This window comes from Balaenoptera ricei, chromosome 3 (genome assembly GCF_028023285.1).
Source record: "Balaenoptera ricei isolate mBalRic1 chromosome 3, mBalRic1.hap2, whole genome shotgun sequence".
In the NCBI taxonomy this organism is placed as follows: domain Eukaryota; kingdom Metazoa; phylum Chordata; class Mammalia; order Artiodactyla; family Balaenopteridae; genus Balaenoptera; species Balaenoptera ricei.
Window position 1 is genome coordinate 91,945,304 of NC_082641.1, and position 25,599 is coordinate 91,970,902.

The 25,599-nt window shown below is 41.6% G+C and overlaps 1 protein-coding gene across 3 annotated transcripts in view; it reads left to right on the forward strand.

Moving 5' to 3' along the window:
• Positions 1–25,599, forward strand: part of MCC (MCC regulator of WNT signaling pathway) — a 428,184-nt gene that overhangs the window by 146,609 nt on the left and 255,976 nt on the right. Inside the window, exon 1 of one of the 3 annotated variants that reach the window (XM_059916877.1) lies at positions 3,569–4,157. The exons of the other annotated variants lie outside the window; for them this stretch is intronic. Within the exon in view, the coding sequence (XP_059772860.1) occupies positions 4,101–4,157 (57 nt within the window). The 5' untranslated portion in view covers positions 3,569–4,100. Of the gene's footprint in view, positions 1–3,568; positions 4,158–25,599 lie in introns of those variants that run through there. 3 annotated transcript variants of the gene reach the window in all.

Consider the following 25,599-nt stretch of genomic DNA (forward strand, 5'->3'; position numbering starts at 1 on the left):
AAAAAAAAAAAATCTTCGTTTCATGAAATCTTAGATTGGAAGAAAACTGATTTGGACTCTCCCTGATTGCATGAAGCTCTACTCTCTATACCACTGGCTTTCAGTGTGTCCCGCCAGCCTTGAACCTCTGCTTGAACAATTTCAGGGGAGGGGAATCACAACTACTCTGTTCTCCTTGCACTGACAGATAGTTCTGTGGTCTTCTTGTTATTAAGTTAAAATTTGATGACAAGTTCTCATTAGTCTTCATTACCCCTCCACAATCACACAGAGGAAGTTGGATGGCTCTTCAAACAAATGCTGTTAGTTACTGTCTATCTCTGAAGTCTTCTCTTTACTAGTCTATAAATTCTCCAGCTCTCCTTGGATGCTCAGAGGAGCATCTGAATTCTCCTCCTCTCCAAGCCTACTCCAAAGCTAAGCTCATTATTTTTGTCCTTGGCCCTTTCCTTCCCTCCTTTTTCAAGAACTTTGCTCCATCTTCCTTTCCTCTGTATCTCCAGGTTTTCCTTTAGCCCCAGACTACAAATATGCTCATTCTACCCTCTACTCAACATTGCTTACCTACCTGAAGAAACTCTCCCATCTCTCAATTTGCAGTCACCATCAAATTTATGGCAAGAGTAGTACATGGTTACTAACCCTAGTTGCTCTTCATTCCTTGTGTAGAGATTTATCTTTGAAGGACATTAATGTCTTAGAGGTGCTCTTTTATCAGTCTTCAGGCTTCTCCCCCCTCTATAGCATGTAATATTGATGCTTTCCCTTCTGTCTTGACATCTCCCTTAGGCTCCCAGACTCACAGTCTTCCTGGTTATCTTCCTGTTTCTTTAACTGGCCTTTCCTACCATTTCTTCTTTTATTCTTTTCCCTCCATGAAAAAGATGTTCCTTAAGATAATGTCCTAAGAGCACTTCTCTTTTCTCTGTCCTATCTTCTTTGGCAACCTTACCTGTTTCCATGGTTTTATTTATAATTCTAATAGGACTTACCCCAAACCTCCATCTCCATCACAACCTTGACTTACCTTTATAGCTCCATCTCAAGCTTCCTTCTAAACATTTCCACTCTAATATGCCACCTCAAACTTACAAAGATGCCACTTCAAACTTACGATATCCCAAATGTAGTTTCCTCCTTAACCTATTTCTTCTCTGGAATACGTATTTTTATTGAGAACATTGTCAAAAACCCCAGTCAGTCAAGTTCTAGATCTACAAGTCATTTTTAAGCTCTCCTCTTTCCACTACAGTTTCTGTTTACTATCTTTCTATTAGAACCCCTTACATCTTAAACGAACCTCTGGTTCTTTTCCATTGTCCCAACTCAATTCAGGCCTTTTTAGCCTCTTGCAGGATTGTTGGGATAGTCCAATTGGCATGTCCATTTCCTACTTCCAGTTTACCACATTTAGATGCCAGATTGTAGTGGAGTTCCAGCTTATGTGGGGATTAAGTATTAAAGTCATTGTTTAAGAAGAAAATCCCATATAGTCAACACTGTTCTTGAAAATGCCTTATACTGTCCATAAAGTAGAATCTGCAGACATATTGCTTCTTAATAAGTTCAGTACTGCCAATTTTTCCTCCACTCTTGGAACAGATCACTTTTCTTTTGGTTGAACACCAGATGAAGTCATCTGCTTGGTTTTTAAGGGCCATCTAGTATGAAAAATATGTTTCTTTAAACACCAGAATCACACTCAACACTAGTCTACTTGACTTCATGTTAGTTACTCATGAGTGTGATACAAATCCACTGGAATGTCTTAAAAAGCACAGCTCTGATCCTATTATTTCTTTGCTTGAAAACCTTTAGAGGCTTTTTTTTTTCCATTGCCAATCGGAAGGCCCATTTCTTTAGCCTGGCACTCAAAACTGTCCATGATCTGGCTTCAACTCACTTATCTAATCCAGGTTCCATTCCAGAATGGAGTATCTCCCATTCCCCACGCATCCTTTGACATTCCAGTCTCCATTCACACTTTCTCTCACAGTGGGCCCACATCATGGGATACCTTCTCCTCACTGCCCATCTCTGCTGGGCTCAGCCATTCTTCAAATATCAACTCATGCTGCCTCTTCTAAGAGTCCTTCACAGTCTTCTCCTCCCACCCAACCCAGCCAAAATCCTGTTTCCCACCTCTGAACTGCTGTAGGTCTTCATTTGTTCTGCTTTTATGGCAAGTATCCATTTATATTTAGACTAGTCATTTCTGTTTATGAGACTATAAACACCTTATGGGCAGGGTTGATGCTTGAGTCTTCTTTATATTTTTATATTCTTTCACCACCATCTCCATCTTCAAGCACACAGTTCTCAACAGTTTTTAATGAATTAAATAAGTAAAATAATGTGGCTTCCCAAACCCTCCCCATGCTGAAGAGCTTCTCCTAATGTGCTCTAGTCTGGCAGTGCCCCAGAACTTGGGACCGGTGCTCCATAAAAGCTGCCAACTCTTCCTCATCCCAGTAGAGCCTTCATCAGGTAATGAATGAACTCAACAGGAAGGCATACGAGTAAGAAGATCTATGCAAATGGTCAAGCTTTTTCCTTCTTCTTAAAGAGCAAAATAAATATCCTACTTCTTAAAAAAAAAAAAAAAAGCAGCCTTGGAAATTAATGGCTTTTTCATAGAAGGCTTCAGGAAGTGCCAAGGTCTGTCATTGGGGATGGAGACATTTTGTTCCCGTTGTGTAGAAAGTGACTGATGAGGCCTTTAAAGCAATCCTGCAGACCTACTGTTAAAGGATCAGAATATTTTTCAGTGCATCTCAAGTTCAGAGGGACTTTAACCTTTATGGAGGGAAAAATTCTAGCTCTCTCTTCCCACCCTGCCACACACAGAGGGATGTTTTTACCTCAGGGAAACTCAAGGCTGCAGGGGAGCTCTGATTCCAGGAGTCCACTGAATTTAACAGCCTATTGAATCTTTTCTGATTCATACTCCAAACCCCAGAAATACAAATCTAGCTCTGCTCAGATGAGCTGTAAGATTTCTAAGGAAGGTCTGAGGGTTGAAGTGGATGGGAAATGTAATATTTTTAAGGACTGAGGGTTTGAGAGGATGGGACATTTGGGCCTTTCATGTGATGGAGCATCTTAATCTTTATTAAGAACATGCAGAAATTGTAATCTGCCCGGGGTGTGGGTGGGGGGAGTTTGACGGTGAATTTACACCCTCAGTGTCGACTTTAGACTGATCAGGGAAAATGACCGCCCCACAATCTTGTAAAATCTTAATGTACCATGAGAAGTGCACAGCGCTGCCTGATGTACAGTGTTCAGATTTGTCTTGACCTTCTTAAATTATGGAAAGTGGCTACTAGGAGGGAAGTTTTTTTGGTTTTGTTTTTTACTTTTTCTGCACAATTACTCAGGTGGCTCTTCCTGCTTCTTCTCTCCTCCTGGACCTGGGTCCTGTAATTACTATCGCAGGGAGCTGGAAGGATGCCTGCTCTCCCGGCGAGGTCTCCTCTGCTCGGCCTCCTCCCTCCCCCCCTCCCCCCGCCTTTTCTCTTTCTGGCCCCGCCTCCTCCGCTCACCCCGTAGCCAGCAGCTAGACAGCTGTATTCAATCAGAGAGCACTTACAACTCCCGAGGATTCAAACGGGAAACTTCAGCGTGAAGTGCAGCCGCGCTCCGGCGCTCTCTTAGCTTGCTTTCCCTCCCCGGAACCCGAGACGCGGATTTTCCTCGCCCCGCCGCCCTGGTTTCTTCGGGAAGCCCTCCAGGGAGGCCGGATCCTGCCGGGGTTGTCCTCCAGCCTGGTCATGGGGGGCGGAGAGGCACCGTAGGAGACGCGAGGCGGCGCTGAGCGCGGCACTGCCTCGGGTCCCCGCGCCGGCCCGGCCGCTGCGAGCGCGCCTCGCCGCCCAGCCTTCTGCAGCAATGGCTCGTCCGTGAAACGCGAGCCGGCTCTGTTCCTTTTCGGAGTGCCTGCATCCTTCGTGTGGGCTTCACCACTGTCCTGGGTGAAGATGGCTGTCTAGACTAAAATGTGCCAGAGGGGACCAAGCAGTGGATATCCAGCCTGCTAAACCCAACTCGTCAGCTCCGAGACCTGGAGGAGGAGGAGCTCGGCTCTGAAAAGTGCAGTCATGAATTCTGGAGTTGCCATGAAATATGGAAACGACAACTCGGCCGAGCTGAGTGAGGTAAGAAACAGCTGAGGTCGGGAGCTCTGGTTTCTTAGGCATTTGCTCTGCGACAAATCCCCCTCCCTCCCCGTCGCCCACTTTTCTACACGCCACCCGCCTCGCGCTCCCAGTCTGGAGGCAGCACAATTAAAGATAAATAGATTTTCTGGATCTTGTTTTAACTTGTTGTGCTACTCAGGAAATGACCTGAACTGGCTTGATATTTCAGTCTGAGACGAGTGGCTTAAAAAAGAAACAAGCTCTCACCGCGTCGCCAAGGCGTTTTACTCTCCGTGGTCTGGGTCCCCTGTCCATTCCCACCCACCTTCCTCCAATGTATGTACCACATAACCTTTCGTAGTTGGCAAAATACATGGGAATCCCAGCTGAGCTTAATCTGATGGTAAGTAATTTGGTGGGGCCGGGGAGCTCATTGGAGTACTGAGTCGGCCGCAGGGTCCCACGTGTGATGCGTTTGGTTCAGTTCAAGCAAGGTGGTCTTTCCTTGGCTGAGACGAATGACCCGCCTTGGGGAGGAGAGTGGAGAGGAAGCACATCAGAGCGGCTTAGAACTTTATTTCCTGCCCGGGACTGGACTCCTGAGTCTTAGAGGCAAGCGCACTTGCAGTTCCTGGCTCTCACAGTAGCAAATCCACTTGAGTGCTGGGGACCAGCTTTGAGATTAGGGCGACATCAGACGGTATGCAAGTATATGAGTGGTCAGATGCTGGAGGCCACCTTTTTTGATGACCGTAGGGATGCCTCTGGCACATTCTCCCACCCCCCCCCCCACCCCACCCCGCAGGCTTTGAATACCTGAAAAGTGTGATGGGAAACCCACAGAACGATGCTCTGAAGAGGAGGAAATCTGTCTGCAGCAGGAGGCTTGGTGGCTGTGGGTTTTCCTCTTCGCCTCATCGCTGAGCCGTTCATGGGGCAACGTGGTCTGTGCTTCTTGAGTGTGGCTGAAGAGAGAAAAGGCACCGTATAAAGACAGCAGAAGGCAGCTAGAGGTGATGTCAGATGACCGACAGTGAAGGGAAAAGGAAAGGATGGAGCCCTCTTTGAGGGGTGAGGGCTGGTGCTGGGGAAGCGAGGAGGGTGTAGATGGGGGAAATCCGAGCAGGTCTGTGGCTGGTATCCAGCAGTGAATACAGTCAGCCCCTGCCTGGTGCTCTAAGTGTCTTGGTGCTGAGCGTTCCCTGCTCCAGTTTGAGACAGCATTTTGAGACGTTGGTCAAATGAGGTAGAGGCATTTCCTAATCCCTGCGGTTTTCCCTGTGATGTAGAAAGCTGGGGAGATGCTAAGAGTGAGGGCTTCACTTAAAAACGGGAGGTTGGGGAAGAGGCTCAGAGACCTAAGTGATTTTTGCCAATTTCACATGCAGGGAGAGGTTTCAGATCTCAAACAGAACCCAAGACCCTACTCCATTAATAACACTGTTAGGAGAAGCCTTTGACTTCTAAGGACGTTTAAGAATAAGAAACTAAAGGCACGTATCTTGCAGAGTCTCTGCCAGGTCCTTCACATTGTTTGTTTCTGTGTGGCAGCTTTAACTCTCTGTCACCTGAAGTGTGCTATTCAGGTACCTTTGCTCAAAAATGAATCACAGATTTAGGATGAAGGTGGCTAGAAGTCTGAAGAGAGAGAGAGGAGGCCAGGATTGACTTGAAGAGTACTGGCACGGTCAGTGGGCACGTTAGATTAGCTGAGAGTATCTGTGAAACTCAGGTGGGAACTAAAACTCTCCATTCTTTGCCTGGCTTTATCCACTCCTTAAGTGTTCCTTGGAAACTTGTGGCCAGGTGAAAGAGCTGAGGGTGTTTCGTGGCACCTGCTTTAGTTGGAGCTGTAGTACTAGAGCATTATAGGACATAGTTTTGTCCCTAAGAAAGTAAACAAGTTTCTGCCCCAACCATGTCCTTCACCACATTTTCTGCCTCTTGCCCTCTTTCCAGCCTTCTTTCTAGGTTCAGTGATTTAGTTGCCACTCCATCCCCCCCCCCGTCTTGAGTTTCCCTGCAGATTGAGTAATTGCAGTGGAGTATAAGGATAGTTATTTTTAGTTTTTTACATATTTTCAATTAGGGTATATGTAAAGAGAATTTGTAAGCAAAGGGGAGATGTGTGATTCATACCTTGTGGACCCTAAATCTCAGTTCACTTCATCATGGGCAACAGTTGTAGCATTTGCCTTTTCTATAATATCCATAGGGCAGTATCCATATGAATCCATAGATCTGAATACAATTAATTTGTATTTCTCACATAAGGTCTATGATGTAGAGTTTCTTCTTTTCACTGTAATTTTTCTCTTAAACACTGGTTTTACTTTAATATCCTGGGGGGCAAAGTTGCCATTCTCTTTTCGTGGTCGGTTCCTCCTTCTCACCTGAAAGCAGAGCTAATAAAAACCCCCTTTGGTGCCATATCTCTTATTGGTGCTCTTATTTGGTGCTCAGGAGCCTCAAAGCTGTCTGGAGGTCACCGTAGGGTCAGATTCAACCTGATGCTCACCAGGCGTTTCAGGGGCAGGAAGAATCGTGAAAGGGCCTAGCATTATCCTGGGTATCATAAACAAGAGTCCTCTCTCACTGGTGTTGACTTGTGAGCTTACCCCTTCTACAAGGGTTCTCTCGCCACAGGAGTCATTGACTCTTTGACAATACTGTTGACACTGACGCCATAACATCCTAAACAAGGGGGAGTGACTGGAATCAATTTCTTGTTTTAATCTGCTTGTCCTATTCGTGAAAGCAGCTAGCTTTGGTCAGCAGTTGAGGTGCTGAGCTCCGCCTGCAGCGCTCCGGGAATGCTTGGGTGCAAGAAAGGCAGGAGGGATTTAGGTGTGAGGGATGCATGATCAGGAGACCTAGCTGGGTGTTGCGCATGACGTGTTCACGGTATGTTTGAGGGCTTTAAAATGGAAAAACAGGAAATTCATGAATGGGTTCCTTTTGTGTCTTTATTTTGAACAATAGCTGTTTAAGATCCTGTGAGATGATTATAACAGACAGTAAAATTGTTTCTACCTGTGGACATTCAAAATATTTTTATCAATGACCACAAATGATTTTATCAGGTCTAAACACTTTAACCAAAGTGAACTAGTCCTCAGCATTGACCACAGTACTACAAAAGGAAAATTTGAGAAGCATGAATTGGCTATTCTTTTTTCTTGGCTGATAGCTCTCCCTATCAAAGACTCAAAGGGTATTTTTCTTTTCCTAATGTGAGGTTAAGAAAGGACTTCAACATCAGCCAAATCAAAAGTACTTAGACAATTAAATGTTTGACTTTCAGGCTCCCTCCCCCACGATCAAGAAGCTGAGTGGACACACTTTCAGCAGCGTTAGATTAAATTCTCCCAAACCGTGTCAAGGGAAGGCCACTAAATCTTTTTCCTCTTCGCCATGGGTTTTCCGTCAGCAGTTAGTTCTGTTTGTCTTGGTAAAACTTGTGGGACCAGTATGTAGTTGAACCTTATTTTACTGTCACAATCACATTTCTTGGTTCTTAGAATAATTCAGACCTTAGGAAGGTGTCTTAAGGCGCAGCGTTATGAGGGTATGACTTGAATTTACTCATCTTCACAAAATAGCTGTGGACTGGATCTGCTTGCCTGGTAGACAGCTGCCTATTTATGTAGCAAACTAAAAATTTATATTTAAGGGTTTGTTCTTTCCTGGGAATAACTAAAACCTCTTGTCCAAAGCAATCAACGTATATCCTTTGCTTTTTAAACATTAAGCAATGAATAGGTAAAATTCTCCCATCACTATTTACTTTGAAACCTCTGTTGCCCCAGAAAATCATATTTTCCTTACTCTGTCCTTTCTTTATTCAAAGCCTCTTTCATAAGATTATTCCACTCCTGAATGCAGGCTATAGAGGCGACTTTTCATGCTTTCACCATTCACTTGTTGCGTAGCTACTGAAACCCACATCTTCGTTGATACTCTAAGAAGTGGATTTATATAGGAGAAGATTGTTCTCTAGATAGATTATCTTGTATGACTGTCTTTAAGTGGCCGTCTCACAGATGTACTTGCTCTAAACCATGAAGTTACAAAATATCAGGGTTGGCAGAGACTGAGATCACCTGGTATTCCCACACCCATTTCTACTTCTTTATACTCCTCTGTCCTTATGGAATCACGCTTCATTGTAATGAGTTGTTTAATGTCTGTCTTGGACACAGACCATAAGCACCAGACTAACAGTGTCACAGCCTGTCACAGAGGCTGGCACATAGTAGGTGTTCTATAAATGTTTGAATGAACACCTTGCCTCTTCTCTCCCTTTCCCTTTTTATAAACATCAAATTTGAGAAAGTGATTTAAGTGCTTGGTCTGAGGCTTTTTTGGCTATCAATGGCTGTGTAACAAACTGCCCCCCAAATTTAGAGGCTTAAAATAACAATCTTATTTGGTCATGGTTTCGCAGTTTGGGGCAGAGCTGAGGGTGGGAAGATTTGTGTCTGTGACCCCAGCTAGACGATCCACTTCCAAAATGGCTTAGTCCCATGGCTGGCAAGCAGGTGCTGGCTGTGGACTGGGAGATCACCTCACTTCTCTTCTACACGGGCCTGCCCAGGTACTGCTTGGGTTTCCTCTCAGCATGGCAGCTGGGTTCCAAGGAGGGGGTGGAAGCTGCCAGTTCTTTTAAAACGTAGGACTGAAATTGACACAGGGTCATGTCTGTGTGTTCTATTGGTCAAAACAGCTATATGCTTAGCCCAGATTCAATGGGGTGAAGAAATAGATCCCACCTCTTCAAGGGAGATGTGATAAAGAATTTGCAACCATTTTTAATCTACTCCAGAGGCCACAAAACAAGAGCCATGTCTAAAACCCTGATCTCTTAATTCCCAATGGCTGGCAGTAGTTTTTGTCATTTTATTTTGTCATTTTAGCTGTTAATTTAGTGGTTTGTAAAAACTAACATATTCTAAGCATTTCCCAGGTATTGACATGCTTAATTATCAAAAACTCTATGAGTTACATGCTGTTATGCCCATGTTACAGGTGGAGAAATTAAGGCATAAAGAGGTGAAAACCCTTACCAAGATTGCACAGACTATTAATGGTGACCTCAAGATTTGAGACCAGGTAGTCTTTCTCCAGAGTCAGCCATTCCTCCACTGTTTCCTTTCGTTAGTTCCTGTTACTGCTCTCAGCTTTTTTTTTTTTTTTTTTTTTTAGTTCATAATTTTCTTTATTCTCAATTACAACTTCATAGTACTTCATTTGGTAAATATACTGTAGTTTATTCAACTGGACTTCTCTGTCTAGATATTTAGGCCTGCAATATTTGGCAATTACAAATAATGCTGAAATCTTCCCACATGAATTTCTTTATTGGTAAGGATCTTTCTTCAGAGTGAATTCCTAGAAGAGTCATTTCTGTGCTCTCAGCTTTTGATCACATATTCCTAGGAGGGAGTATTCTATCTAATAAGCCTGTTTAACTTGATATGTATTGTAATCTCTATGCAATACCCAGATAAATGTTTTTGATAAGAGTGGTATGAATATGCTCATTGCTGTCACCTTCAAGTGGCTGAAGAATTGTAGACATTGATTTTCTAGAGCAGATTTGTTAATAAGAAATCGGGCAGTCATCATCCAGGAAGGCCTTCTTTCTGTTCCCACCTACTTCAAGGGAGATAGAGGCGCCACGACCTCTGTCCCACTGCCTGTGTGCTCTGAGGCGTCTGAGGAATTAGTGCTACAGTATTTGAGGTGCCAGATGAGAATAAGATTTCCTTTGTGACAAGAATTAGGGTTCTCTTACCCCTGCAGGTGGGGCTCTAGGCTTCTACTGCGGTTGGCTAAATCACTGTGGGGCTGCAGAGCGCTGAGTTTGATGAAAAAGCCGATGAAGTGGTCGGCCAGGGCTGTGTGGCAAGGCAGCTGCTGGTGGCCTGGTCCTGAGGAAGCAGGTGCTGAAAGGACGGGCAAGACCCTGAGTGGAGCCCAGTGGGCGGGGCCCGTAGATCAAGCATGGCTGGAACCAGGTGGTAGTCAAGAAACAGGGGAAGGAGCAGTGGGATGTGAGGGGAGGAGGTTAGTCAAAGACCAGGCAGGAGATCAGGAACTGAGAGGGCCACAGACCTGAACGCAGAAAGAGAACCTTGATTCTGAAGAAGTGCTTTGTCCAGGCAGAAAGTTTTAAAATTAATCCCAAGACTTTTCATGCTGATGAATTATTTACAGGACTGTGGCTACCAGATTTGAGGTGCCAGAACTTTGAGTGGAGGCACCCATCCAGAGTAGGGAATATGATGGTGATACTCAGGAAATAAACTCAAGGTGCTGTTTTAACAGCTGCCTGAAGCTAATTTACCCAGTGCGTGTCATGTGGAAGGCTTCCTCCAAAGCCAGACTGTAACTGGAAAATAAAAACTGCATTTACGGAAAGATTAAGAAGTTGTTGATGAACAAAGATTGCAAATTTAGGTTTTGATCCAAGGAATCAAATTTCAGAAAACCAAGATTACGTTTTAAGTAATCTCCAGATTCTGGGAAAGAGGTTTATGTTGGCGGGATTACAGAATCAGACAAGCTAAAAAAAGACACAGAAAATTGATAGCAGTTAGGATGTGGATTTTTACATCTTCGAGGGGGTGGCATGGCAGAGATAAGTAATTATTTAAATTATTTTCTCATCTCCCCCAACCACATCCAAATTCCTAGCAGTGGCCATCTTTCATTCTTGAAAGAAACAAGAAGAGAATAACCTGGATTATGCAGATAAAAAGAAGTTCAATTTATAGAGTAAATATTTCCTGGGACCACAAAGCTGTCCTCTCTTTCTAGCAAATGTCCTTTTTCTCTTGCTGAACAGAAACAGCCAAAATTAATTCATGGGGGAATAGAAGCCACCTTTTGGAAGGTTTGCACTATCATAAGGAGTGACTGAGGCTATAAAGCACTTTATATATGTAAGTCTTTCAAGATATTTTTGAAACTCAGAGAAGTTAAACTTTGAGACAATTTAGGAAAAAAAAAATTCAGCATTAGCAGCTGTTGTTTCTACTTGTCATGCAAAAAGCTGTAGGTTAGGGTCGTTAACTTTGTAAATAGCAATCAAAGTCTGTTGGGCTGGAAGAATCGTACGATAAAGCTACTCAATGCCTTGGCTGGTGGGATATTTTGAGGCAGATTGCTTGTCAGGAGGTTTGATCAGTGCTTGGAACACATGATGGGACATATGGGGCCCGAGATGCAAATGCATCTTAAGCCAAAGGCTGTGGTGTTCCATCACCTGAGAACAGAAAGTTTCACAAAGCCTCAGTGTGCGTGCATGTCAGTGAACGACTCCAGCTGGATTTGTGAGAAATATTGAAGTAGTTGTCAAGGGAAGAATGCCAACGTGAAAAAAGATTGCCTGTCAATTAGAAAAGCAACGGAGTCCTCTGGTTGGTTGCAGGGTAGAAGTGGGAGTAATTGCTTGTCCCTGTTTCCTGTGGGTTGTGTGAACTTGTCCATAGAATACATGGCACACTTGCGATGACTTTTGCTTCTGCCTGGGTCCCTCCCAACCTCCCAGGTTAGTTGTCCTTCCCTCATCCTGTGTTCACAACACTTACTTTAATTATCCACAGCCTCCCTGGGAGACCATGCGATCTCTGAAGGCAGGGACAGAGTGAAACGCATCACAGTATTGCCAGTACCTAGTCAATATGTGACATAGGGCGACCACAGACTTCAAATTTACTTGTTGGACCAAACAGCAGTTGCCATTATAGTGTGACAGATGTGTTGGATTGACCACTTACATATTTTGGTTAAAGGACACATTTGAGGAAATTTAGTTTGGTCATTATTACTGTAACTTACTCTCTATTCCTAGTTCATTTTTCTGTTCAGCAAACACTGTGTGCCTTCTGTATGCCAGGTGCTGTTCTTAGGTGTGGGGATACAGAAACAAAACTGATGTAGTCCCTGTTTTAATGGATACTACATTCTAGAGGGAGACAGACAATACACGTGACAGATGTATGTGGTGGTGATGAAGAGGTGATGGTGATGAAGAGATCCAGTGGTGATGAAGAGATCCAGTGGTGATGAAGAGGAGGAGAGAGGAATGAAGGAGGGAGGGATGCTATTATACGGATCAGGGGAGACCTGTCTGCAGGGATCTTTGAACTGAGACCTGAATGCAAAGAGGGATAGAGCCATGCGAAGATGAGGATGATCATTTCAGGCAGCGGGACTGATAAGGGTCAAGGTCAGAAGCCAGAGCATGCATGGTGTGTGTCAGCAAGGAGGAGACGTGGCTGGGAGTGCAGTGAGCAAGGGGAGAGCGGAAGGAGGTGAGGTCAGAGAAAACAGTTCTGGCTAGATCACCTGTATTCTTGTAGGCTTTGGAGAAGAATCTGGATTTCTCTGGAATGATTTGAAAATATGCCTGAATTGATTTTTTTAAATCCTCTTCATGTATGTATATGTGTGTGTGTGTGTGTGTGTGTGTGTGTGTGTATTTTATTGTGGGGCAGGGGCAGGGAGATATCCTCGGAAAGAGGAGGAGCTAGCAAAGAAACCTGGAAAGTTGTGCCCCAAAAGCCAATTAAAGAAAAGGTAGAGTGATCAGTCAGATGCTTCTCCTTTTGTTTCTTTCACTCTTAAAGCCTGTGCATAGTCCCAAACTTCCAAATGGTGTCATTTTCTACAAGCAGAAATAATTGTTATATGCATTAAAAACAAACTATAATTATTTTTGGACATCTTCAGAGTATGTGAGTGTATTTTCCCCTTAAAAGGAATGGTTTAAAGAACTAAGTGATGTGGCCACTGGCCAAGAAGGATTTGAAAACTGCCTTCCCTTCCCTGATGGATGGTTCAGTGTTGATGGATGCCGATGATGTAGACTATAGGTGGGTTCGGAATTAGGAAAACTGAGCTCTGTTTCCCACTCTCACTTGGACCAATTTCCTTCCTCTATTTATAATCACTGATTTTATTTTTTAATGAGCTTTTGTATCAGTTTATTGATTTATAACCAATATAGCTCCAAGGAACCTGGAATGCTGAGACCTTTTTTTCCTATTGAAAAGGTATTTGGCAGTCAGATTATGACAAGAAAGATTCCAGGTAAGCTTGGAATTAGACAAGGGAGATTGTCTAATTCTGTTGGGTTAGATACTATTAAGCTATTCTTTGATTTGCAGTTTATTTTATCCAAACCATTTGCACGACTGATGAAACTGAGGCATAAAGAAGGCTGGCTAGCAGCAGAGGGGGAAGTGTAGAACTCAGATTTTTTTCCTTAACTCTCAGGGATAATTTTTCCTCTTCTACCTCAACTTCCTCAGTTTCTATATCACAGGATTTGTTTTAAAGTATGTGTTTTATAACAGTCTGTAATTATTTTAAAAGGTGGAAGCCCTAATTCTTCAGTATTCTCATATACATAGGACATTACTACTAATGACACTATTAAAATAATTGGAAGAATTTATTTTTAGCTCTGTGATTTTTGGGTATATTGTAATAGTCTGCGCCCTTCTGTCCTTTTTTTTTTTTTTTTTTTTTTTTTTTTTATAAAGTCATGTCATCTTCCAAAAGACCTTTAAATAGAAATTCACAGGAGCAAGGGGAATATGAGGAAAAGATAGACACCCCACTTTTCCTTAAATCCAACAAAAATAGGATGAAGAATAAAATAAAGATACATGTATCAGTTAAATACAAAACCATTCCGTCTTCTCACCGTGCCTTCTGTTATTTTCAAAGCTTTCCAACAATTCCCTTTATGACTTCAAACACTTCCTGTGTCCTATCTCCCAAAGACTAAACATATACATGCAATCATATGAAGCTGAGGAACCTGTAGACCCCAAAAAGAGAAGTAAAGGGTACCAAATGTAACAAACTCCTTTGCTTTTTCATCCCTTTGTGATTTTGCACTGGGTTATGTAAAAATTCCTCAGGTTAAGCTTCCAGTTCCCTAAGCTGATGTTTAGACCTGTTCTATTTACAATTCATCCCAAACTAATATTTTTAATTTTTTTTTTTTCACACACACACACTGTATTTTATTTTTACAAGAGATAAATAGACTGACACCAAGCATTGTACATGGATGACCACAACAAAAGCAACAATGATTGCAATTACCAAACATGAAACACACTCATACTATGTCATAATATTGACATTCAGTCCAGTAATCCTCCACTGTAACAGCTCCTTTACTTTGCAGTGAAAATTGATTTGTATATTCTTTTCCTCTGAGTCCTTGTGGGATTTTTTTTTTTTTTAATTCAGAAAGAAAGTCACAAAAATTATACTCATCCTCATCAGTTCACTCAGTCCCATGTAATTAATTTTTTTTTTTCATCTTGATCTTTTGTTAGCACTTTTATGAGTTCATCAGTTTTTCATTAGAGTTCTGAAAATGCTTATTCATTCAGTTCAGCAGTACAGTCAGTTACCAGAAACCTGTACTTGTCAGAGTCTTTTCCATGAATTTCTTAAAGATGAAACCCTTTTATAGGAACATATTTGCAAAATCATCAGAGTACACCCAGAACTGTCTGTAAATGACAAAAGACTTAAAAATGACCACGGTTAAAGATTTGATGAAAGTTCATAATAATGCAGTTGACAAGAAAATTAGTTATTTCTGAGATATACATTTTAAAGTAATAACTAGGATTATTACTTATAACATTATACCAGAACATATAAGACTTTTAGAAATTTCATGTAATGTCTGAAACATTTATATTAACATATTTCCATACATATTTCCATACAAATACAAATATAAGATTTTTAGAAATTTCATGTAATGTCTGAAACATTTATATTAACATATTTCCATACAAATAACCCAATGAAAGTTTAGTATTAGTTGTTTTGTTTGTTTTTTTATACTGCAGGTTCTTATTAGGCATCAATTTTATACACATCAGTGTATACATGTCAATCCCAATCGCCCAATTCAGCACACCACCATTCCCACCTCACCGCAGTTTTCCCCCCTTGGTGTCCATACGTCCATTCTCTACATCTGTGTCTCAACTTCTGCCCTGCAAACCGGCTCATCTGTACCATTTTTCTAGGTTCCGCATACATGCATTAATATACGATATTTGTTTTTCTCTTTCTGACTTACTTCACTCTGTATGACAGTCTCTAGATCCATCCACGTCTCAACAAATGACTCAATTTCGTTCCTTTTTATGGCTGAGTAATATTCCATTGTATATATGTACCACATCTTTTTTATCCATTCATCTGTTGATGGGCATTTAGGTTGCTTCCATGACCTGGCTATTGTAAATAGTGCTGCAGTGAACATTCAGGTGCATATGTCTTTTTGAATTACGGTTTTCTCTGGGTATATGCCCAGTAGTGGGATTGCTGGGTCATATGGTAATTCTATTTTTAGTTTTTTAAGGAACCTCCATATTGTTCTCCATAGTGGCTGTATCAATTTACATTCCCACCAACAGTGCAAGAGGTTTCCCTTTTCTCCACACCCTCTCCAGCATTTGTTGTTTGTAGATTTTCTGATGATGCCCATTCTAACAGGAGTGAGGTGATACCTCATTGTAGTTTTGATTTGCATTTCTCTAATAATTAGTGATGTTGAGCATCTTTTCATGTGCTTCGTGGCCGTCTGTATGTCTTCTTTGGAGAAATGTCTATTTAGGTCTTCTGCCCATTTTTGGATTGGGGTGTTTGTTTCTTTAATATTGAGGTGAATGAGCTGTTTATATATTTTGGAGATTAATCCTTTGTCCGTTGATTCATTTGCAAATATTTTCTCCCATTCTGAGGGTTGTCTTTTCGTCTTGTTTATGGTTTCCTTTGCTGTGCAAAAGCTTTGAAGTTTCATTAGGTCCCACTTGTTTATTTTTGTTTTTATTTCCATTACTCTAGGAGGTGGATCAAAAAAGATCTTGCTGTGATTTATGTCAAAGAGTGTTCTTCCTATGTTTTCCTCTCAGAGTTTTATAGTGTCCAGTCTTATATTTAGGTCTCTAATCCATTTTGAGTTTATTTTTGTGTGTGGTGTTAGGGAGTATTCTAATTTCATTCTTTTACATGTAGCTGTCCAGTTTTCCCAGCACCACTTATTGAAGAGACTGTCTTTTCTCCATTGTATATCTTTGCCTCCTTTGTCATAGATTAGTTGACCATAGGTGCGTGGGTTAATCTCTGGGCTTTCTATCTTGTTCCATTGATCTATGTTTCTGTTTTTGTGCCAGTACCATATTGTCTTGATTACTGTAGCTTTGTAGTATAGTCTGAAGTCAGGGAGTCTGATTCCTCCAGCTCCATTTTTTTCCCTCAAGACTGCTTTGGCTATTCGGGGTCTTTTGTGTCTCCATACAAATTTTAAGATGATTTGTTCTAGCTCTGTAAAAAATGCCATTGGTAATTTGATAGGGATTGCATTGAATCTGTAGATTGCTTTGGGTAGTATACTCATTTTCACAATGTTGATTCTTCCAATCCAAGAACATGGTATATCTCTCCATCTGTTGGTATCATCTTTAATTTCTTTCATCAGTGTCTTATAGTTTTCTGCATACAGGTCTTTTGTCTCCCTAGGTAGGTTTATTCCTAGGTATTTTATTCTTTTTGTTGCAATGGTAAATGGGAGTGTTTCCATAATTTCTCTTTCAGATTTTTCATCATTAGTGTATAGGAATGCAAGAGATTTCTGTGCATTAATTTTGTATCCTGCAACTTTACCATATTCATCAATTAGCTCTAGCAGTTTTCTGGTGGCAGTTTTAGGATTCTCTATGTATAGTATCATGTCATCCGCAAACAGTGACAGTTTTACTTCTTCTTTTCCAATTTGGATTCCTTTTATTTCTTTTTCTTCTCTGATTGCCGTGGCTAGGACTTCCAGAACTATGTTGAATAATAGTGGTGAGAGTGGACATCCTTGTCTCGTTCCTGATCTTAGAGGAAATGCTTTCAGTTTTTCACCATTGAGAATGAAGTTTGCTGTGGGTTTGTCATATATGGCCTTTATTATGTTGAGGTAGGTTCCCTCTATGCCCACTTTCTGGAGAGTTTTTATCAGAAATGGGTGTTGAATTTTGTCAAAAGCTTTTTCTGCATCTATTGAGATGATCATATGGTTTTTATTCTTCAATTTGTTAATATGGTGTATCACATTGATTGATTTGCGTATATTGAAGAATCCTTGCATCCCTGGGATAAATCCCACTTGATCGTGGTGTATGATCCTTTTAATGTGTTGTTGGATTCTGTTTGCTAGTATTTTGTTGAGGATTTTTGCATCTATATTCATCAGTGATATTGGTCTGTAATTTTCTTTTTTTGTAGTGTCTTTGTCTGGTTTTGGTATCAGGGTGATGGTGGCCTCATAGAATGAGTTTGGGAGTGTTCCTTCCTCTGCAATTTTTTGGAAGAGTTTGAGAAGGATAGGTGTTAGCTCTTCTGTAAACGTTTGATAGAATTCACCCGTGAAGCCATCTGGTCCTGGACTTTTGTTTGTTGGAAGATTTTTAATCACAGTTTCAATTTCATTACTTGTGATTGGTCTGTTCATATTTTCTGTTTCTTCCTGGTTCAGTCTTGGAAGGTTATACCTTTCTAAGAATTTGTCCATTTCTTCCAGGTTGTCCATTTTATTGGCATAAAGTTGCTTGTAGTAGTCTCTTAGGATGCTTTGTATTTCTGCGGTGTCTGTTGTAACTTCTCCTTTTTCATTTCTGATTTTATTGATTTGAGTCCTCTCCCTCTTTTTCTTGATGAGTCTGGCTAATGGCTTATCAATTTTGTTTATCTTCTCAAAGAACCAACTTTTAGTTTTATTGATCTTTGCTATTATTTTCTTTGTTTCTATTTCATTTATTTCTGCTCTGATCTTTATGATTTCTTTCCTTCTGCTAACTTTGGGTTTTGTTTGTTCTTCTTTCTCTAGTTTCTTTAGGTGTAAGGTTAGATTGTTTACTTGAGATTTTTCTTGTTTCTTTAGGTAGGCTTGTATAGCTATAAACTTCCCTCTTAGAACCGCTTTTGCTGCATCCCATAGGTTTTGGGTCGTCGTGTTTTCATTGTCATTTGTCTCTAGGTATTTTTTGATTTCCTCTTTGATTTCTTCAGTGATCTCTTGGTTATTTAGTAACGTATTGTTTAGCCTCCATGTGTTTGTCTTTTTTACGTTTTTTTCCCTGTAATTCATTTCTAATCTCATAGCGTTGTGGTCAGAAAAGATATAATTTCAATTTTCTTAAATTTACTGAGGCTTGATTTGTGACCCAAGATGTGATCTATCCTGGAGAATGTTCCGTGCGCACTTGAGAAGAACGTGTAATCTGCTGTTTTTGGATGGAATGCCCTATATATATCAATTAAATCTATCTGGTCTATTGTGTCATTTAAAGCTTCTGTTTCCTTATTTATTTTCATTTTGGATGATCTGTCCATTGGTGTAAGTGAGGTGTTAAAGTCTCCCACTATTATTGTGTTACTGTCGATTTCCTCTTTTATAGCTGTTAGCAGTTGCCTTATGTATTGAGGTGCTCCTATGTTGGGTGCATATATATATTTATAATTGTTATATCTTCTTCTTGGATTGATCCCTGGATCATTATTTAGTGTCCTTCCTTGTCTCTTGTAACATTCTTTATTTTAAAGTCTATTTTATCTGATATGAGTATAGCTACTCCAGCTTTCTTTTGATTTCCATTTGCATGGAATATCTTTTTCCATCCCCTCACTTTCAGTCTGTATGTGTCCCTAGGTCTAAAGTGGGTCTCTTGTAGACAGCATATATATGGGTCTTGTTTTTGTATCCATTCAGCCAGTCTATGTCTTTTGGTTGGGGCATTTAATCCATTCACGTTTAAGGTAATTATCGATATGTATGTTCCTATGACCATTTTCTTAATTGTTTTGGGTTTGTTTTTGTAGGTCCTTTTCTTCTCTTGTGATTCCCACTTAGAGAAGTTCCTTTAGCATTTGTTGTAGAGCTGGTTTGGTGGTGCTGAATTCTCTTAGCTTTTGCTTGTCTGTAAAGCTTTTGATTTCTCCATCAGATCTAAATGAGATCCTTGCAGGGTGGAGTAATCTTGGTTGTAGGTTCTTCCCTTTCATCACTTTAAGTATATCATGCCACTCCCTTCTGGCTTGTAGAGTTTCTGCTGAGAAATCAGCTGTTAACCTTATGGGAGTTCCCTTGTATGTTATTTGTCGTTTTTCCCTTGCTGCTTTCAATAATTTTTCTTTGTCTTTAATTTTTGCCACTTTGATTACTATGTGTCTCGGCGTGTTTCTCCTTGGGTTTATTCTGTATGGGACTCTCTGCGCTTCCTGGACTTGGGTGGCTATTTCCTTTCCCATGTTAGGGAAGTTTTCGACTATAATCTCTTCAAATATTTTCTCTGGTCCTTTCTCTCTCTCTTCTCCTTCTGGGACCCCTATAATGCGAATGTTGTTGCGTTTAATGTTGTCCCAGAGGTCTCTTAGGCTGTCTTCATTTCTTTTCATTCTTTTTTCTTTAGTCTGTTCCGCAGCAGTGAATTCCACCATTCTGTCTTCCAGGTCACTTATCCGTTCTTCTGCCTCAGTTATTCTGCTATTGATTCCTTCTAGTGTAGTTTTCATTTCAGTTATTGTATTGGTCATCTCTGTTTGTTTGTTCTTTAATTCTTCTAGGTCTTTGTTAATCATTTCTTGTATCTTCTCAATCTTTGCCTCCATTCTTATTCCGAGGTCCTGGATCATCTTCACTATCATTATTCTGAATTCTTTTTCTGGAAGGTTGCCTATCTCCACTTCATTTAGTTGTTTTTCTGGGGTTTTTTCTTGTTCCTTCATCTGGTACATAGCCCTCTGCCTTTTCATTTTGTCTATCTTTCTGTAACTGTGGTTTTTGGTCCACAGGCTGCAGGATTGTAGTTTTTCTTGCTTCTGCTCCCTTCTGTCCTTTTTTAAAAAAATTGTGGTAAAATATACGTAACATAAAATGAACAGTCTTAACCATTTTAGGGGTACAGTTCTGTAGCATTAAGTACATTCACATTATTGTACAACCCATCATCACCATCCGTGTACAGCATTTTTTCATCTTTTGCAACTGAAACTCTGTACCCATTAAACACTAACTCCCTATTTCCCTCCTCCCCTGCCCCTGGAAACTACCATTCTGTTTTCTACCCCACTATGAATTTGACTAATCTTGATACCTCATGTGAGTGTAATCATAAAATATCCCTTCATGACTGGTTTATTTCCTTTAGCATAATGTCTTCAAGGTTCATTGATACTGTAGCATGTGTCAGAACTTCCTTTTTATGGCTGAATGCTAATCCACTGTGTGTCTATATTATATTTTGTTTATCCATTCATCTGTCAGTGGACACTTGGGTTGCCTCTACTTTTTGGCTATTGTGAATAATTCTGTGATGCATATGGGTGTGCAAATATTTGTTTGAGTCCCTGCTTTCATTTATTTTGGATACATACCCAGAAGTGTGATTGCTAGAGCATGTGGTTAATTCTGTGTTTAATTTTTGGGGGAATTGCCATACCATTTTCCATAGAGGCTGTTCCACTTTACATCATACCCACCAGCAATGCACAGAGGTTCCAACTTCTCCACATCCTTGCCAACACTGCTTTTCTGTTTTATTTTGCTTTTTAAATAATAGCCATCATAATGGGTATGAGGTGGTATCTAATTTGGTTTCTCTTTGCATTGCCCTAATGATCACTGATATTGAGCCTCTTTTCATGTGCTTATTGGCCCTATCATCGTCAGAGAAATGTCTATTCAAGTCCGTGTCCAATTTTAATCAAGTTGTTTAGGAATCTTTTGTTGTTGCAAAATATATTCTTCATATATTTTGGATATCAAGTCCCCTGTCCCTTTTCTCCTTTGTCCAGGTCTGATTATCTTTGTGGTTGGAGCTTTGCACAGCCACTGGCTATTTCCAGATGGAGTTACAGTGAGTGTAAAATGAGGCATGAACATGCACTGCTTCTCCACGGAAAACAAATGGGCTTGCCCAAGCCCAGGAGGACTCCTTCCTCCACAGTGTCCAGGAAGAAGTAACTTCCTGACGCATGGTGGGGCAAGTGCTCATTTCACAGGCTGGCAGCCAGCAGTTCTCCCTCTGGACAGACTAGATGATCTCGAGCAAGGTTAGGCAGGCACCAGAGTTAAGAGTTATGTTCATGGCACTTGAAGAGTTACATTGCTCCACCGACATGTGGTGATTTCACAGTATTTAAAGGGGATTTTTAGGAGAGGGCTTTGGCAACAGGGGCCTGTGGAGAGTAGCCAGGAAGTCTGAGGCTGGCCTGTTAGATTAGATAACTGTTACTTTATTTCTTGGTGCTGGGAATCTAATCCTGGTTAAACCAAAACCTAATTTATTTTTATGCTTGACTGGGGGCACTTTTGATGATGTGTTTGGATGAGAGTGAGCGTGGAATAGGAGTACTGTGGGAATGAGATAGTGCAGGGCTGCTGTGCCTGGGCTGATTATTAATAGGGGGTTAACAGTGAGGAGGGGGGAAATAGGCGAGTTGGACCGCAGGACAGGAGCTTTTACTTCCAGTGGGTAGATTTAAACTAAAACTGGGATCCCCTTTTTTCAGGATGCCTTGCTGTATGGATAGGGCAGAAAGCAGTATGCCTTCTGGTATGATAGAGTGACTTCTAAGACTGTTTCTCATTTGGGGCTTCTGAGTTGCTAATGAAAATGCTGTCAGGACAAACATGTAATTATGGCCGAAGAAAGTGTCTGATGTTGATAAAGCTGCCTTCAAACCCTTTAATTCCCCGAGTGTTGAAGATGGGGCATCTTTCTTATTTGGTATTAACATGTCCCAGCCAGCAAGGATGACCTATTGGGGTCAGGGTAATATGTTGAGTGACTAGGAAAGGCCTCTGTTTTTTGGCCGCCTTCTTTATTAACTTCTCCTCTGGGCCAATTTACTTGATTTATCACCTCAGTTTGTCTGCAAAACCATGTGTGGCAAAGTTGTGAGCTCTGAAATCCTAGCTCTGCCACTTCCTAGCTAGGCGATCTGGGGGAAGTTGCTTTTCTTGGCTGCACATTCCCTATTATAAAATGGTGAAAATAAGAGTATCCACCTTAGGGAAGACCAGTGGCATAACCTATGTAGTGCTTGTCAAAGTGCCTGATAAATACTATTGGTTAGCTCTTGCAATATTATTGTTATTATTATTATTATTTTGCTACTACAAACAGAACATTAGTAGCTGTGGTTGTAAGTGAGCACTAAAATTATTTAAAAGAAGTTTTTTGTTTTTTTTTTAAAGATGACTGCAACTTTTTTTTTAAAAGTTATTTATTTATTTATTTATGGTTGTGTTGGGTCTTCGTTTCTGTGCGGGGGCTTTCTCTAGTTGCGGCGAGTGGGGACCACTCTTCATCGCGGTGCGCGGGCCTCTCACTATCACGGCCTCTCTTGTTGCGGAGCGCGGGCTCCAGACGCGCAGGCTCAGTAGTTGTGGCTCACGGGCCCAGTTGCTCCGTGGCATGTGGGATCTTCCCGGACCAGGGCTCGAACCCATGTCCCCTGCATTGGCAGGCAGATTCTCAACCACTGCGCCACCAGGGAAGCCCCCTAAAAGAAGTTCTTAAGTGGAGGCAAACTTGTCATGAAGACAGTATCCAGGAATCTTAAGAGTTTCACAGCCTGCTGATGTTTGCTGGACCTTAATGCCAAAAGCTCATTATCTGGGAAAATGTTCTTCCGAATATTGACAAGTCTCAGAAAAGAAAGGTATTTCCTTTTTTGGATTTGCAGAGCCAGAACGTTAATGAGCTAACGAGTGGCAGTACTAATCACTTTTTTAATTTTATTTTGTTTATCACTTTTATTTAATTTCTCCTAATTTTGTCCCAGCTATAGTGCCCAGGACCGACCTTAGCACAGCCATTCTAGCTGATGGCGTAACATGGGAGAGGGAAGGCACGGCAGGCCGCTCCCAACACCCAGAATAAGGATGCATTGCAGAGAAACAAACGATGTTCATGTATTGCTATTGTGTAACTGTTTCTTTCATGGAGATAGGCTTTTTTTTTTTTTTTTTTTTTAATTTATTTATTTATTTTTGGCTGTGTTGGGTCTTCGTTTCTGTGCGAGGGCTTTCTCTAGTTGTGGCAAGCGGGGGCCACTCTTCATCGCGGTGCGCGGGCCTCTCACTGTTGCGGCCTCTCTTGTTGTGGAGCACAGGCTCCAGACGCGCAGGCTCAGTAGTTGTGGCTCACGGGCCTAGCCGCTCCACGGCATGTGGGATCATCCCGGACCGGGGCACGAACCCGTGTTCCCTGCATTGGCAGGCGGATTCCTAACCACTGCGCCACCAGGGAAGCCCTGGAGATAGGCTTTTATCAGTGAGGCACACTTTGTGGATTCCCTTCCAAGTTATGATCTGTTTACTGTAAGAAGGTTGCAGCCGTGCGGGTGGGAGCTTCGCCTGGAAGAGCAGTAGCGGATGGCGGAGGCTCATCTGCTGGAGACCAGGGGGCCCTTGCTAAGTGGGTCTGAGGAGGACTTGGGATGTGCCCGCCAGCAGTGAAGGCCATCTCTATTGCTGTGTACAGCTAACTTTTTCATTTGAAAGAGTTTTTTAAAAGCTTCCTGGTTGAGGTTGTGTCTGATGGTCAGGAAGGAGGAAGTGATGGCATATTTCCTCTCGGGTTTGGAAGTTGTTAGACAGTTTGATCATTTGCTGAAGAGGATATACCTGAGGGCACTGAGAAGGAAACTAACATGAGTCTCCGAGAATGCTCCTGGCAAGTGATGCTACTCGTTCCCTGGCTTAAACTGCCATCTCTAAGCTGCTGCCTCACAAGTCTGGACCTCCAACCCAGATCGATTTGAATACCAGACAGGTAGAAGGAGAAGTGCAGGTCTTGTGTAATACAAAAGCTTCTTGTAGCCAGTATTCTTCCTCCTCATCCCTCCTGCCCTCTCGCACGGACACTCAGGCCCGTCTCTAGAAGGCCTTTGTCAGCTCCCAGTTAACTCTCTGTCCAGTACCCCGTGCTGTCTGGCAACACTGCTTCACCGGAAGTGCTCTATCATCTCAGAAGCTTACCTGGTAGGGGAGTGGCCAGTGGCTGGAGAAATGCACTATTCTCAGAGCACATTATTGCAGCGTGGTTGGCAGGACACATGATAGTTACGAATGATGAAAAGAAGTAAAAAGAAAAGACTAAGAGATAGAAAAAGTACACAGAGGCAACTACTTTTGTACCAATTAATGGTGTAAACTTCATCGTCCACCACCAGGTCCCCACTCCCTGAAGCTGGATCCGGGTTGCACCTCCCCTCCATCTCCTTCTGAAAGCAAACACTGGGCCCTTAGGGACCCACCCAGTATGACTGAGGTTGGAGAGCTTTGCTTCCAGCCGAGTCTCATGGGCGTATCTGGGCTGCTCTGGGTATTCTCTCTTAGGAAGAGAGGAGATCAGAGTGGAAGCTGTTTGGAAGCAGGTCCCAGTCCTGGGATGGTGGGAGTAGCTCCAGGAGCTAGATTGTGCTATTGTATTAGAAATGATAAATGTGAAGGATGGCAATGCAGATATTTTGTTGGAATACTTCAAGTGAAACAATATGGTGCAAAATTACTTCTGTTTCATCTTGCAAATATTCCCTCCCTTTATGCATATCAAAGGCTAAATCTATACTTTTTAAAACATGTTGCCTTCAGTACAACAAAACTGATGCACAAGAATAGTTTTGATATTCAGAAGCATCCATTATAGTTTTTTCTTAAGAGATTAGTGTTCTTTGATACTCTGACTAAAGTAAAATTGTTAGAACTAGTGAGAATGGTAACTTAATGCCTTTAGCCTTAGCAAGGTTCTTTCCAAAATAGAAATGAATATGTAGTATTTAAGGATGAGGGCGTGGAGATTAATTCTATATGTAATTGTGCCCTACATGCAAAAAGACATCCTTGCAAAGGTAGGGAAGTCCCTGCAGTTAAGCTTCAGCATTCATTTGCAAGTGACAGGAATATGTTAATTGCTTTTCTTAGGTGAATGATTCTTAGTCTGGTGGGAATGATAAAGATTTCAATTCATTTCACTTATCTAGGTTTTTAAAAATATCAGTGTTCATAGGTGGCGGTATGGAGCTAATAAGGGATTCCAGTGAGGTCTGGGTTACTGGGTAGATTTCATTCGAAGTGTGACTGCAGTAGTCCTCAGTGGTAGAATTACATTTTCATCAAAGCAATCAGCCTGTGATTGTTTGGGTGACTCTGAGTGCCCTGAACCACTGGTGCTTATGTGGGCTGGATGGGAAGATTGGAGCGTATTATGCTCTGAAATGATGAGGTTGATGCGGTGTCTTGTAAACACTGCTTAGCACAGCAGTTGGAAATGAGAAGTTAGTGTGATCGGTTATGTGGAGAGTTCTGAGGTTTATGACTTACATAAGAAATTAACCTTTTCATTGCTCTTCTGAC